The 14,444-nt window shown below is 41.1% G+C and overlaps 2 protein-coding genes across 4 annotated transcripts in view; one reads left to right on the forward strand and one right to left on the reverse strand.

The window, feature by feature from the left end:
• LOC106655834 (acetylcholine receptor subunit alpha-like) overlaps positions 1-14,444 on the reverse strand; it is a 110,764-nt gene that overhangs the window by 85,141 nt on the left and 11,179 nt on the right. For 2 of the 3 annotated variants that reach the window (XM_023462884.1, XM_023462886.1), the window contains exon 2: positions 3,016-3,104. The exons of the other annotated variant lie outside the window; for it this stretch is intronic. The gene's annotated coding sequence lies outside the window, so the exon portion shown is untranslated. The remainder of the gene's footprint in view (positions 1-3,015; positions 3,105-14,444) is intronic. 3 annotated transcript variants of the gene reach the window in all.
• Positions 7,512-8,682, forward strand: LOC106655854. The gene is made up of 3 exons (XM_014376440.1): positions 7,512-7,561; positions 7,636-7,744; positions 7,825-8,682. Exons 1-3 carry the CDS (start codon positions 7,527-7,529, stop codon positions 8,158-8,160), a joined length of 480 nt encoding a protein of 159 aa, XP_014231926.1. The 5' UTR covers positions 7,512-7,526; the 3' UTR covers positions 8,161-8,682.

A 14,444-nucleotide genomic window follows, 5' to 3' on the forward strand; every position in this document is an offset into this window, starting at 1 on the left:
TTTCCTTCGTCTTCGAGGGGGGTTTTAAAACGTCAACGCCGCGCGCTGCACTTCGCCAGCGTGTACCACGTCGTCCGCTCGTAAAACATCGAGGAACGAAAGAGGATGAAATTCATCGGTAAATTCGCGCGATGTCGACGGGGAGAAAGCTAAGAAGTATACACAGCGTCGAGAGAAGAAAGCACTTCGCGGCCCGCAAGATGCGTCCGGAGCTAATAAAGTTACAAATATTGACTCGCCTCGAATGGCTCGTGGATGGAGAGAGACAGAGGGAGAGAGAAAGAGTATGTACACATTATGTATAGATATATTTTAAGAAAAGTAGGTGAAAAAAAAACTGACAGAGTGAGTGAGAGAGAGAGGGATATAGAGCGAGTTTGGCACGTCTTTCGGCATGTCCGTGCGCTCGAGAGAGCCTGCGAGTGCTGTGCAGACGTCAGTCGAGATGTACAATTGATAATCACGCCCCCTCGCCGATGTATTATATACATATAAAATATGCATCGATATTTTCCTTTCGTTTTCCATTATACATCGGCGGTACTTCGCGATTTGGCATGTGCCATTATAATTTCGAAACGTATCGAATTTTGCGCGCGTTAAGAGCAGCAGAGAGCTTCTCGTATTATATCAATGCGCGCGCGCGCGCGTACTCACACAGGCACACTACGCATTTTCCGAATCGATGTTTCGGACGCGCCGCAGTCGTGCCATACAGAGCTCGCGTACAGATGTATATACAGACGTATAACACACGTACACGCACACATACAAACAGGGGGGGAGGGAGTTGAAAGGATTACGAGCAATTAATCATCGTATAAACATATAATGCGTAAGCGGGCATACGTACAATGACTGCACATAGAGCATCGTAAATTCATTACAGTGGCCCGCAAGTAGATGATGAATAATTGTTGCGAAATTTTGCAGCAAGTATACATATGGAGGAATGAAAAATTATGCGGCTCATGTTGGCCATGCGCTATATATATGTACAAAGAACCCTACACCTGGTTAAGTATATAAAGAAGCTATCTCAAATATATTCGTCGTCTATTCCTGGTGCCAAGCGACCGCCGAGCTCGCGTATTTTCTTCGAAGGATTTATCATCCGAGAGCAGATAAGGATTCGTCGCTCTGATAATTATCGATTCATAAATGACCAAAAATATAATTTTGTATTTTTAATTTACCATTGGTAATTATAAATTTATTTAGCTATATAAACGCGCAAAATCTGTAGTTGGCAAGTCAATTGAGCATTATTACTATATAGTTTATTTATTCATATTGTTAAAGTTCCGAACGTAAAACATCATTAATTATAAGCACAGAATGTTGTAGAACACGGTCAAAGATTATAAACGCGAGTCTAATTACTTGCTGTTATAAAACAATTTTTATAATTAAATGTAGAATTATGAAAAAATTAAAAGGCTCGCGTAAAAGTACATTATACGCGTACGTATTGAATGACACACGAGTGTAATGATAAAGTATTAGAAAAAATACTTTGCGCGAACGAGCGCGTACACTTCAATCGAACTCCCAGTGCAAGTCGTACAGAGTCTCGATACTGTCCATGTGGAAGATACGATAACGCGCCAGTTCGTTCGCAGTCGCGTTCTTCGGGATCGAGATCAGTTGCTCGATCGCCAGGTGAAAGATATCAGCCTGCAACTGCTCGGAATCTGCATCCACGTCGTCGTCGTCGTCGTCGTCCAGGGCTTCGCGGGCCTGCTGATAGATCTCCGCGTAATAGCCCTCCTGAAGGTCCACCCAGAGATCGTTGTAGGGGAAGCGTTTTTGGGCGTTGAACAGCTCGCTCGCCTCGTCGCGCGTGCGGTCCATGAGCTCGCGGGCCGCGCGTCGCGTCACCTTGTCCCGAAAGTCGATCTGCTCCAGTTTGAGCAAGTTGCTCGTCACCGTGGTCAGCCGGGCGAATTTCGTGGTGCTCAGCAGCTCGTGCTCCGCCGACCAACCCTCGTAACGTCCGGGCGGTCGGACGGAGTCTTCTTCGTAGGGCGCGGACTGTCGGGCGGCCGCCTCTAGACGCTGTGCCTGATTTCGCGCGATCAGCGAATCCAAGGCGGCGGCACTACTTCCGGGAGGGCGACTCATTTTTTTTCTATCGACGCGATATCGCTCGTATAGAGGATTCACTAATTACCGACCGACGGCTGCTTGCAAGGAGATCTCCGTGCGTTTTCTGGGTCACTGGAAGCTCGGCGTTGTCACAGCGAATTACACTAAACTTGTGTAATAATAATAGCCAAGAGCGCGTTAACGACCACAGAGAGTCGTACGGATAATTTTTCTGCTTTGTTTACCACAATGTATACGTATAATAACGTTGGTACGACATCAATATTGTAACAAACGAAAACAGGGCACGAGAATATCGCTACACACACACACACACACGTACCGATGTAGGTTTTCGTAAATTGTGTTATGAGATACACACAGACAGGTACACGCGGGCCGGGGGGGTTACACCGCAGCTTCTGTGTGCGCGCATATTCTGCGAAAGGCTTAATCGTTCCGACTGTACTACGTATACGTACACAGAGTAATAATTGGGCTTTTGCAGAGGCTATAGGTACACCACCTGCTTATATACACATGTAAGCGTACGTATATAGACGTATATGCAAGTTTCGCGTGCCTAATGTTGCTGTTACGATGTATGGATAATGAGGGTACTCCAACCCGTGTGTGTGTGTGTGTGTGTGTGTACTCGCAGCCCGGGATAAGTAGCTTCTGCTTCTGCGGCATCGACCATTCATACGCTCGTGTATACGTATATCTATAAAGGCCCTCGATTCGAGGCAGCTAAACTATGCATAAACGACAGAACTTGATTATACGATAATGAAGCTCTTTGGCATTACCGAGCCTCGTACCCTATATACCAGATTTTGGTCACGAGACGCGTAACCCGACGCGTGTATATACGTACGAGATGCTCTTCGGGGAATCGTATTAATGTATTTGAGCAAAAGTACTTACCGATCGTGCTCATCCCAATCGACGACGACGACGATGAGTTTTCTATCTCTCGTGTACTTCTTGAAATCCTGTTTTCCAAAGTAAATTATCTGAAACATTAAATATATCGTCCTCGTTACGAATAGTTGACGAGCTTTCTCGAGTTTGTTTTACCTGGGATAATTTCGCAAGTTCAACGCGTACAAGTTCGAAAACGGTTACATACCGTATAACCATTAACCCGGACGAGCAATTAAAATGTTTAAATCAAAGAGTCGCAAGCGCGAGCGATGAAGATGGCCCCCGCGGCTGGTACGCGGGGGCGCACTCGGGTAAATTCCAAATATTGAAAATAGCATACACAGTGCGGTTCCTATATATAGATATAATACGAATTCATTAATGCAATAGGGCTCATAAATTATATAAATTAGTTCAGTGCTAATGCAAAATTAAATTAATTATGGAATTATCGGCGCTCCCTCTCTCTCTCACTCTGCGCGGGCAGCTTTTGTTCTTTATAATTATTATCGCGCGCCCATGCGTACATAAATCGAACGTTTTCGACTTGCGAATTAGCACAAAAAAAACTCGAAGCGTAAACTTTATCAATTTCTAAAACAGCCGCTTTACAGTTTATGTTTACCAAATGGATCGCGTAATATCTAAAACGTGCTGCTGTAAAGCGTTAGCGCGCGGGGTTGAAGTATAAAACGCAGTTTGTAACAGCTTATGCACGAAAGAGAGAGAGAGAAAGCTGGCGAAACAAAGTTTTGTACGACGCACTTTGGCCTGTAATTTAGTAACATTAATTTCTGCAGCCGCGCCTTTAAACTTCTTCCTCGGCTCCCTCTCTCGTTCTGGATGATTCGGAAAATAGTTTTAAATAAACGTTTCGTCATCTCGCGGCTATGGTTTCCATACTATATATACTTCCGTCGATCAGCTGCGGATACATATCATACGCTCGTCAGGATCGAGTAAAATGCCACCGCCGCTCGCTCGCGCGCGCTATACCCCCGATATCAATAAACTGCACATAGCGGAAAGAACCTCGCGGGGATAGATATAGTCCATTATCCGCAGACGAAAACTCGTCGTTAAAATATTTCGCTCCGCGCCTATATATGTGTGAATGTGTATGCGATAGGAGGCGCACGCGCGCAGTCAAAGCAAAATGACAATCAAATTTCGAGCTTGCCGCACGAAACACAATACTATACGCGAGCGAGCCCCCCGCAACACGCGCCACAATATACATATATATATCGGAATTTTATCTCGACTTTTGTGTGTCTCGGCACAGCTGTATTGCGCTCTCGATTCACACACAAACACACGCGTTTACGCGTATACAATAATACAAATACTTTTGGCTCCGGTGCTAGTCGTATGTGTGTGTGTGTGTGTATTAAGCGTGTGTATACACTCATGCCAGTAGAGTACATTGTCGCGCAAACATAACGCCGAATGTGCTCCACCAAGCGGCGCAACGAAAGCTCGTCGCATTATATATGCGTATATCCACACACTTGACCCAATATGGATCTTTTGTCGTTCGTATATATACACGTGGCTGAAGTCGATTGTCACTATACAGATCGAATATATCTGAAGAACCACAATAGGCGCGCACACACACACACCACCGTCATCGGGGTTATTATTAATCGACATTGTTGTGAGTTCGCTCTGCTATACTCTGCGTATGGGCACTGCTGTACGTAACGAGTACATATATATACACAGTACACACCTCTTCTCGCGCCGCTGCGCACTAAATTGCAGGTAAACGCGCGCGGACGCGGTCATCGCGTAGACGGAAAAATATATATCCACCCTTATATGCACGACATTCCTTTTTTTATCCTATTAGGATAAGCGTGTATCTCTCTCTCTCTCTCTCTCTCTCTCTCTCTCTCTCTCTCTTGGTTACTACCACTGCAAGCGGATGAGGCAGAATCATCTCTGGCGATATAACAAGCTTGCCGCACACCGCGTGCATGCACATGCTTACGTACAGGCACACACGGGTATGCATCCGCGCACGCACGTGAGTCTCCCAACCGCGTAAAGGCAGTAATTAATAATGGAAGGCTCTTAAAGGCAGCCGAGCTGCGTCGAGTGTGCACGCCTACTTGCATATTATGTAGATATAGAAGAGAGAGAGCAAGAGAGAGAGATACAGATTCGAAACGTAATGAATTGTACACAAGCGCGCGTACTTGCGTACACGATGTACCGAGTTGTTGTTATTATATACATGTATACATCGCGTATAAATGTTATCATTATTATATGCACATGTATGCAGATGGGAGCGAGAAGCAGCAGCAGCAGCAAGAGTTTCCAATTCAGAGGTCGAACGCACCGCACCAGAGCGAGAGAGAGAGAGAGAGAGACACTTCTTGACATTTTCGATCGATGCTCGAGAGTAGTGCAGTATTATAAGCCGCTGCCACCGCTGTTCGCGTATGTATATAAGTGCACACGTACGCGATGTTATGCGAGCGCGCTCGGCGCACATTGGCCAATTAATTGGTAATCAGTCAATACGTAGCGTACGTACTTATTTATAGGAGCGCAGCAGCAGCAGCGGTAGCAGCGGCGCACATCGGAGTAGTCTGCGCGAGCTTACTACGTTATACACAAGGCATTATCGATAAATCTGGCCTATCCCGATGGGCCCGTGTACCGTATACGTATGTGCGATTCCACTGCTTCTTTCGGCTATTATGAGAACGCACATTGAATTATATATCAGTGAGTCGCTATTATATACGTATATGTGCAGGCGACAGACTTCGCGCTCTGATTGTCTCTCGATTAAAGCTCGCTTCGCTCGAGCTTTATTGGAAAGGGGCGCAACGTGTGTGTATGTAAGCATGACGCTGTAACGTGCATGCAACACGATTCCGCTGTATCCCGAGATTATAATCGTAGGCGATTCGCTGCGATTCAAGTGCGGTATTTTGGGGGGGACATTTAACTCGATTTTCGAGACGAAAAAATCACTTCGTTCAAGATTCTCATACTTTAATAACGAACGAAACGAGTATGTGAAAACATTTACTCGAGGCGCGTATCGAGTTGTTGTGTCTCTGTTACCACAAAATTTCCATTCCACTCGATGACGCGCGCCCGCGCGCTTGTATATACACACACACACACGTATGCCAGTAAAACAATCAAACTCTCCGCGCGTATTTCGATTCTGTTTATTCGACTATGTATGCAGTGACAGCGCTGAAAAGAGAGTTGAAAAGAAAAATCTAAACTGTTCTCTGAACCGCGCGATTCAAAATCGCGGCCGTTCGATGAGAATTCGACTGTATATATGTATGAGTATAAAAAAAACAGCAATTCAATTTAATATTTTCCATGAAAACAGACATGAAATACAATTTGGCGAAAGTCCACGATCGAAAGTATATGCTATAAATGTATTGCTATAAAATGTTTAGAGAGTATCTCGAACTTTTCTTGCATAACTAACTGAAAAAAAGCAACCGAAGACGTTCGGGTAAAAATTACAACATCGTAGCCAAAGACGCAGGTAAGAAGCTGCGGCTGTGTATACATGTATACCAGCGAACAAAGAAAACACGTGCTGCAGAGCGTGTGTGTGTGTGTGTGAGGCGAAAGAAAAAAAAGAGAACCACATCCGAAGAAGAAACACAGCAAAATAAAACCGAGTAAACGAGTACGTAGGTATACACATTCACACACAAACCCTCGCACACATTTTCTTACTTGCTCTCGTATCCTGGCAACTAGTATAATGCGATTATCTACGAGGCCATGGGCTGTGCACTTGCACACACATATACACACACGTATAATATACACAATAGCGAGTAGCGCCTCGCGTGCGAGCGAGCAAAAAAAAAGCTCGCTTTTCGGCAAAGAAAAGAGGTCAATTATTCCAAGCATGCGGCTAAGTGTGTACGTGTGTGTGTGTCTAAGATAGTGAGAAGGAGAGAAACGATACAACATTCGAAACATCCCGATAACCAAAAACACGTTTATGCGTATTTTAGATTTACCTCCAATACCACCTCGATGCGCGCAGAATCGATCGCTCGTCCGTAGCCGCATCTATGCGCGCATAATATGCAGATTACTGCACGCGCTGCACCGCAAGCGATGATATCGCATTATAGCGCGTGATCATTTTTGAATCGAGACTCTCACCGCACTCTGGCATGGCAGTAACGCAATCAATGTGTCCCAGACGCACTTATGGACCTCTCTATATGTGTGTGTACAAAATAAATAGCTCCAATTAGTTTTTTATTTATCTTTTTGTCTTTCGTTATAATATATCGTTGATAGAAAACTTTTTAGCACTGATTAGACTGAAAACACACGGTGTAATTTCTTCAATCGTGTATTATAATGACTTAATTTTGCCTCGTTTGGATTTCATAACATGTTTTGTAAACATTATTAAATTAAATGAGCTCGTTAGCTGGATAGTTTTAAAATCATAACAGAAAGTTTAATCGTACACTAAATTTCGATCGTGAAAGATGAATTCGAGTGGTATATTCAACAGTGCCGTGAGGTAATTTTTATTTCATGAGGATGTAAGTATGAAAATCTATACTCTGGTACTTAATCTCGTTGAAATTTTTTCAGAATTAAGGAGGAACCTTGCGATGAGTGGCCCGAAAATGATAATAAATCAATTGACCAAACGCCTGATACCAAAAATTTTCTAAATTTAACGTTTCTGCAAAAGAATTCAGTAAGTATTGATAATTATACGTGACCCTCAATGTTAACATTTTTAACGAAAATTTTTACATAACTTCAATTTTATTTCAGACCCAAATGCCTCAAGAATATGACGATAATCATGGAAATGAACCCAATGACGATATGGAAATTGTTTTTGAATGCGAAGAAATGAAGCCCACAATTAATTTAATGGAAGCTGAAACTCAACACATAATTAAAACAGAAACCATAAAGGAAGTGAAGAAGGAAAGTTTTGGCGGCGTCGGAGAAGTATTGAATTTTGACTGTGAACCTGGCACACAAAATAAAAAAAGGAGAATTACAAAAAAGTCTAACTATGAACATAAACTCAAAACGCACATCAGTACATTGCTTAATGATGTCACCTACAATTGTGACGTATGTGGAAAATGTTTTGGGTAACCTTAAACGTCACATCGATGCAAAACATAAAAGAATCACTCACGCATGTAACGTGTGCGGTAAGTCATTTTTACAGAAAGGTTATCTCAAACGTCACATCAATGCAGAGCACGAAAAAATCAGTCACGCATGTGATGTATGGGGCAAGACATTTACTTCGAAAGGTAGTCAAACTCCACATCGATGTGATACATAATGGTAACAAGCTTAGTTGCAATATATGTGGAAAAAATTTTGGATTTAAGAGTAATCTTAAAGATCACATCGATTCTGTGCACAATAAAATCATACATACATGCGATGTTTGCCGAAAAAATTCACATACAAATCTGCTCTCAAAAAGCACATCAATGGGATACATATTGGCGTCACATATGCATGTGATACATGCGAAAAGTCTTTCAAACGAAAGGATCATCTGAAATGCCATGTTGACTCGATACATAATGGTATCAGTCATACATCTGATATTTGTAAAAAAAATTTCACAAAGAAGGTTAATCTCAAAACCCATATCAATTCGGTGCATCACTCACGCATCGCAACTTAATAAATGTACAAGATTTTACGTAAATATTCGGAAGACTAATCAAAAAAATTTGATGTGTGATATCATGATTACTTCCAATGTTATCTCATTTTGTAAAATAAATGTTTGAGTTTCAAAAGAATAAATAAATTTTTGGAAAAAAGTCAATTACCTTATTCATTTTGAACCAAAGTTAATGGCAATTTTATAATGCTAGTACTTTTCTGTTTTCGTTTCACGACTCACTTAAACCTGTGGAAACTGAGTCACTTCAGAACTTCTTCCGATACCTAACCCGCTACTTTTTTAAAGAGGATTATGCGTATCAGTATATTATTATGCAAAACGCATCAATTGACGAGGTGAGAGCATTCATCGCTCAGCGGCTATTAATTAGTCCGCAAAATACTTCGAGCATCAGAATGTCCATTAAAATAATCATTTGTATCAAATGTATATAATCACAGCTACCACGTATATACAGACTGTGGACGCGTATAATTGCGATAGGCAAATTCCTTGAATATTTGCATGAGGGCTTCCCACGTCACGATGGCGCACATTATTATTATAATTTTGAAAATGATTGAGCGCGTAGCTCAACGATGTATGTATCGTGCGTATTAGCTCTTGAATTTTACACTTTAATCAGCCATAGTTCGCTCTTTCGTGATACAAGTTCGAAATCGAAAAACTCCCAGAAACAGCTTCTCCGAGGGAGAGCTTGGCAAATCCATTAATGCAAAAAGTCGGTGCGTCGAGCAAGCGGCGCAATCAAAGCTACCCAAAAACTCGCCCTTCTCGCTCTCTCTCTTACTGACGGTAGAGTAAAACTGTTTTCTCCCATACACACGCGTACACATAGACTCTTATAATCAAGCGCTCGCTAGGCCGAGGGTGTACAGCGTACGTACGCGCGCACACTTGGGCTGGTATAAACCGAGCAAATGTTTAAATTTTAATTAAAACTATTTCTCTGACAGAAAGAGGTCGAAATGCACGCGCGAGGCACATAGAGCAACCCGAGTAAGTGTGTGTGTGTGTGTACGGTGTGTGCAAGGAAGCGTACCTGCACACATCAGAGCGCGAGAGACAGAGAGGGATGGAGATGGACCGACTGAGTAAGCGCGGCCAAAGAGAAAAACAATTATTCAAATACATGCTGCTGCTGCTGCTGCCGCTGCAGAAAAAGTCAACTCGCGAGATATACTAAAAGCCATCATCGTCGTCTGCATATATACTGGCTAGCGTGGGTGTGTGTATGTTAGTGAGTGAGTAAGTATACGCGGGGAGAAGGGAGGGAACTCGCGCGAGCTGCACACAAACACACACACACACACACACATAAAAAAACCCTCCCAAAAGTGATATATATAAAAACTGAGAGCGGGCAGAGAAATAAAAAGCAACTACAGCTCGCGGAGACACACATTTTTTGACTTTTACTCTGCAGCGTGCCTATCTATATTATACGTTTTATACATGCCGCGCGTATGTATGTGTCTATCTATTTTTTTAATATGTATAATACGAGATATACACTCGCGAGTGCGCGTCATAAGCTACTACTGCGCGCGTGCGGGTGGCTGGGTGTGTGCGGGAAATTTTTTGCGGGTGCACAAACGAAACTTGTCAAACGCAGTTTTTCGTGTATACATAACAACAGCAGCGACAGCAGCGGCAATCGTTTATGTTAAAGCTTATCTATCCGCGAATGAGAAATTGAGAACGACGCTGCGCGCGGGCTTGCGTATATATATATATATCTCGTGTATACCATTGTATTCAAAGATTAAAAGACGCGACACGAGCACGATGAGACGACGAGAAAATGGGAACAGAGAGGTCGGCGCGCGGCTCGTGATGTAAACGAAAGACGCATGAAATTAATAGCGAGGAGAGATAGAGCGCGGCAGCATACATCGTAATATCGATCGCTGCGGCACGATTATAGCGGGTTCTGTATCGCTGCTGAATTTAAAATAATATGTTGTATGATTAATGCTTAGCGAATTCGATTGTACTGTAGCCAATAGAGAATCTGTTTAATCGAAAAGGGCGGAGACATTGTATAATACCAGTATACGATCGAAATATGCCTTTTGCAGCGCGTGAATATTACGCGCGATTTCCTCGAATCAATCCAAAAGTAACGCGATATCCAAAAAGGAGTAAAAAATAAAAAGAGCAGATTAACACAAAACTGTTGAAGAGAACTCGTGTATACATATTCTCTCGCACACGGCTGAGGAAGCAAATTTCTCTTTGTCTCGGGGAAAATAATATTGCAACGATGGTGTCAGCAGCCGTGTTACTGCGCGCGCACACAAGCTTTTACAATGTGCGACCTGTAGTACAATGGAAAAACTTGCTGAAGCATCCCTTAGAAGAAAAAAAAAGGGAGAAGAAAAACAACGAAAAAAAAATAGTGTTTAAAATTGCCGTGTCTTGAGCTTGCGCGAACGCTGTTGTTGAATCACTTTGAACTTTGCATATACCAGCACAAACATGCGATACATACACACACGCGCACCCGCACACTAGACCAGTATTATAATCGACGCTCTCGGAAAAAACAAACTAAACCCCTGTACACAGCGAGTATCAAGTTTCATCTCGATATATATAAATTCGAACGAGTGGATAAATTCATCGTTTCGAGAGTTCGATAGTTCATCCGTGTAGCGCGAATTAATTATTTCAATTACGCTCTATACCCGTTTAATAATTATATGCTAAGTGCATTTCGACGCACGCCGTTCAATTATTCATCATCGGCGTTGCGCGCGGGGGCACAGATTATATTAATAATATATACGCGTGTACATACGGTCATCTTGGAATTTAGCGCGAGATTACGCGCGGGCAGGCTTGCAGTTGATATTTTTCTCTCCGGCAAAAAACCACGTTAAACACTCGAATATTCCTATACGATAGAGATGTTTAACATTTTATGGTTTTGTTTGGATAATGAAAAAATTTCTTGAACCCCCCACGCAAACTTACATTTGCTGCGAACGCAATTCGAAAAGCATTGATATATTAAGATTTTACATTTATGAAAGTACTGAGAAATGGAAATAACGATTATGAGGCTTTTACTAATTGGGTTTTTCATGCTCAGCCCAAAAAGTAGATGAAAAAAATCTGGGCGGATAATTGAATGGAGAGCTAAGAACTAAATAGCCAAAGAATGAATAGAGAGTAGTAATTAGTAATACGCATAAGATGGTACGCGAAACTTCCCAACGACAATGAATAAAGGTGTGATCGTATGATATCGTATAAGACTCGATCTTTTTGGCACAATTTTTATTAAAATTTTAGAAAAATATATATTCAAGTATCTGTATACATTTAAAATTTTAAACAATTATTTCTTCTCGCAATTGTATCGTTCGTAATATTTGCCACCTTCATGAACTATTATTTATTGTTTAAGCAAATTCACTTTTTTCAAAAAATTTTTTGTTTCCTGTCCTTTATGGTGTTCAATCAATTTCGATTTTACTTCAAATTTACTTTCATGCTCTGTTTTGATGGCAGAGCAACTTCGCTTCTTATCTAAATTTCATCTCGCACTAATTGTTGGATGCGTTATTTTTGTAACCTTCGTGAATTGTCGTTTGGTGTCTGACCAAATAACTATGTTTCCCGAATTTCTTCTCACATTTATCACAATGGTAATCTTTCCGATCCTCATGAACTGTCTTTAGATGGGTGAACAAATGCGTTTTTGTCCAAATTTTGTGCTGCACTTATTGCATGCGTAATCTTTTCGACCGTAGTGTACTGTGCTTTGGTGTACAAGCAAATTGCCGACCTTCATGGACTGTATTTTGGTGTTTGGTTAAATTAGATTTAGATCCGAATTTCTTTTCGCACCTGTCACATGTGAAATCTTTCCGAACTTCATGAACTACCCTTTGGTGGTAGACCAAATGTGATTTTTGCTTAAATTTTTTCTCGCACTCGTCACAAGCGTAATCTTTACGACCCATTTTCATGGGCAGTTGTTATGTGTGGAAGCAAATGCGATTTTTGGGCAAATTTCTTCTCGCACTTGTCACACGCGTAATTTTTCAAACCCTCGTGGATCGTTTTAAGATGAATGAGCAAATTGCTTTTTTTTGTAAATTTCTTTTCGCATCTGTTGCATGCGTAATCTTTCCGACCTTCATGTACTGTGTTCAGGTGGGCGAGCAAACTCGGTTTTTGGGAAAATTTTTTCTCACCCTTGTCACATGCTAAATCTTTACGACCTTCGTGCACTGTCTTATGGTGTAAAAGCAAAGTCGATTTTAGTCTAAATTTCTTCAAGCAATAGTCGCATACAAAATCTTTGCGACCTTCGTGAAATATTTTTTTGTGTTTTATTAAATTGCTTCGATAACCAAATTTCTTCTCGCACTCATCGCATGCGTAATCCTTCCGACCTTCGTGAACTGTCTTTTGGTGTATTAGCAAAAGGCATTTGTGTCCATATTTTTTGTCACACATGTCGCATAGGTAATCTTTGCGACCTTCGTGAACTGTCTTTTGGTGTAAAATTAAATGGGCCTTTTGTCCATATTTCATCTCGCATTTGTCACATGTGAAATTTTTGCGACCCTCGTGTACAGTCTTTTGATGGCGGAGCAAATGCGATTCTTGTGTAAATTTCTGCTCGCACTTGTCGCATGAGTAATCTTTCCGACCTTCATGGACTGTCCTCTGGTGCCTGATCAAATTCGACTGTTTTCCAAATTTCTTCTTGCATTTATCGCATGCAAGATCTTTGCGAAGTTTTTGTCCACATTTTTTCTCGCACTTGTTGTGTACTGTCTGTATGTGCACACCTAAACTCTGTTTATTTCCGAATCTCTTCGCACACTTTTCACATAAGTAATCTTTGAAAACTTCGTGGAATATTTTATTGTGCTTTAATAAACTTGATTTATTTTCAAATTTCCTCTCGCACTTGTTGCACGGGAAATCGTCGTGATCCTTGTGTACTAATTTTTGGTGCGTAAATAAACTCGATTTTTTCACAAATTTTTTGTCACACTGTTCGCATGAAAAATCTTTGTCGCCTTTGTGTACTGATATTTGGTGTCTACTCAAATGACTTCGAAACTCAAATTTTTTCTCGCACTTGCCACATGTGTAATTTTTTTTATTATTGTGAATTGTGTCTCTGTGTGTTATCATGCTCGATTCTAGTGTAAATGCCTCCTTACAAATATCACAAACATATTTTTTGTCATCTGAAATAACAACGTCGCGTTCACTTAAATTATCTTTTGAGACAATTTCCTTGAATTGCTTTTCATTTTTGTCCATTTCTGTGTCTAAATTAATTGATGGATATTTCTATTTAATGCCACGGAAATAGAACAAGTAAAATTGGTATTTTGGTGTTATGGCTTATTTCATCGGGAAAGTCAACTTTCAAACTAAATTATTTACACTATAAACATGATCACTGTTCAAGGACAATGTTGAAATTGTTTTGTGATCAAATTGTTTACGATTAAGGTACCGATTTATCTGTTAATACATTTTTCTTATAACACTTGAAACAATTTAAAATATTAACTTAGTAACAATCTGAAAATGAGAAACGATTTTGGGAAGCTTTTTGGAAATTTTAGAGCCGTTTTTCAAAAAAACGTCACAACGACAGTAAACACAGATTTGATCATATGATATCGGATAAGACTCGATCATTTTAGCACAATTTTTATTAAAATTTCAGAAACATATGTATAAATAT

This window comes from Trichogramma pretiosum, unplaced genomic scaffold (genome assembly GCF_000599845.2).
Source record: "Trichogramma pretiosum strain Unisexual culture from Peru unplaced genomic scaffold, Tpre_2.0 scaffold1, whole genome shotgun sequence".
In the NCBI taxonomy this organism is placed as follows: Eukaryota; Metazoa; Arthropoda; class Insecta; order Hymenoptera; family Trichogrammatidae; genus Trichogramma; species Trichogramma pretiosum.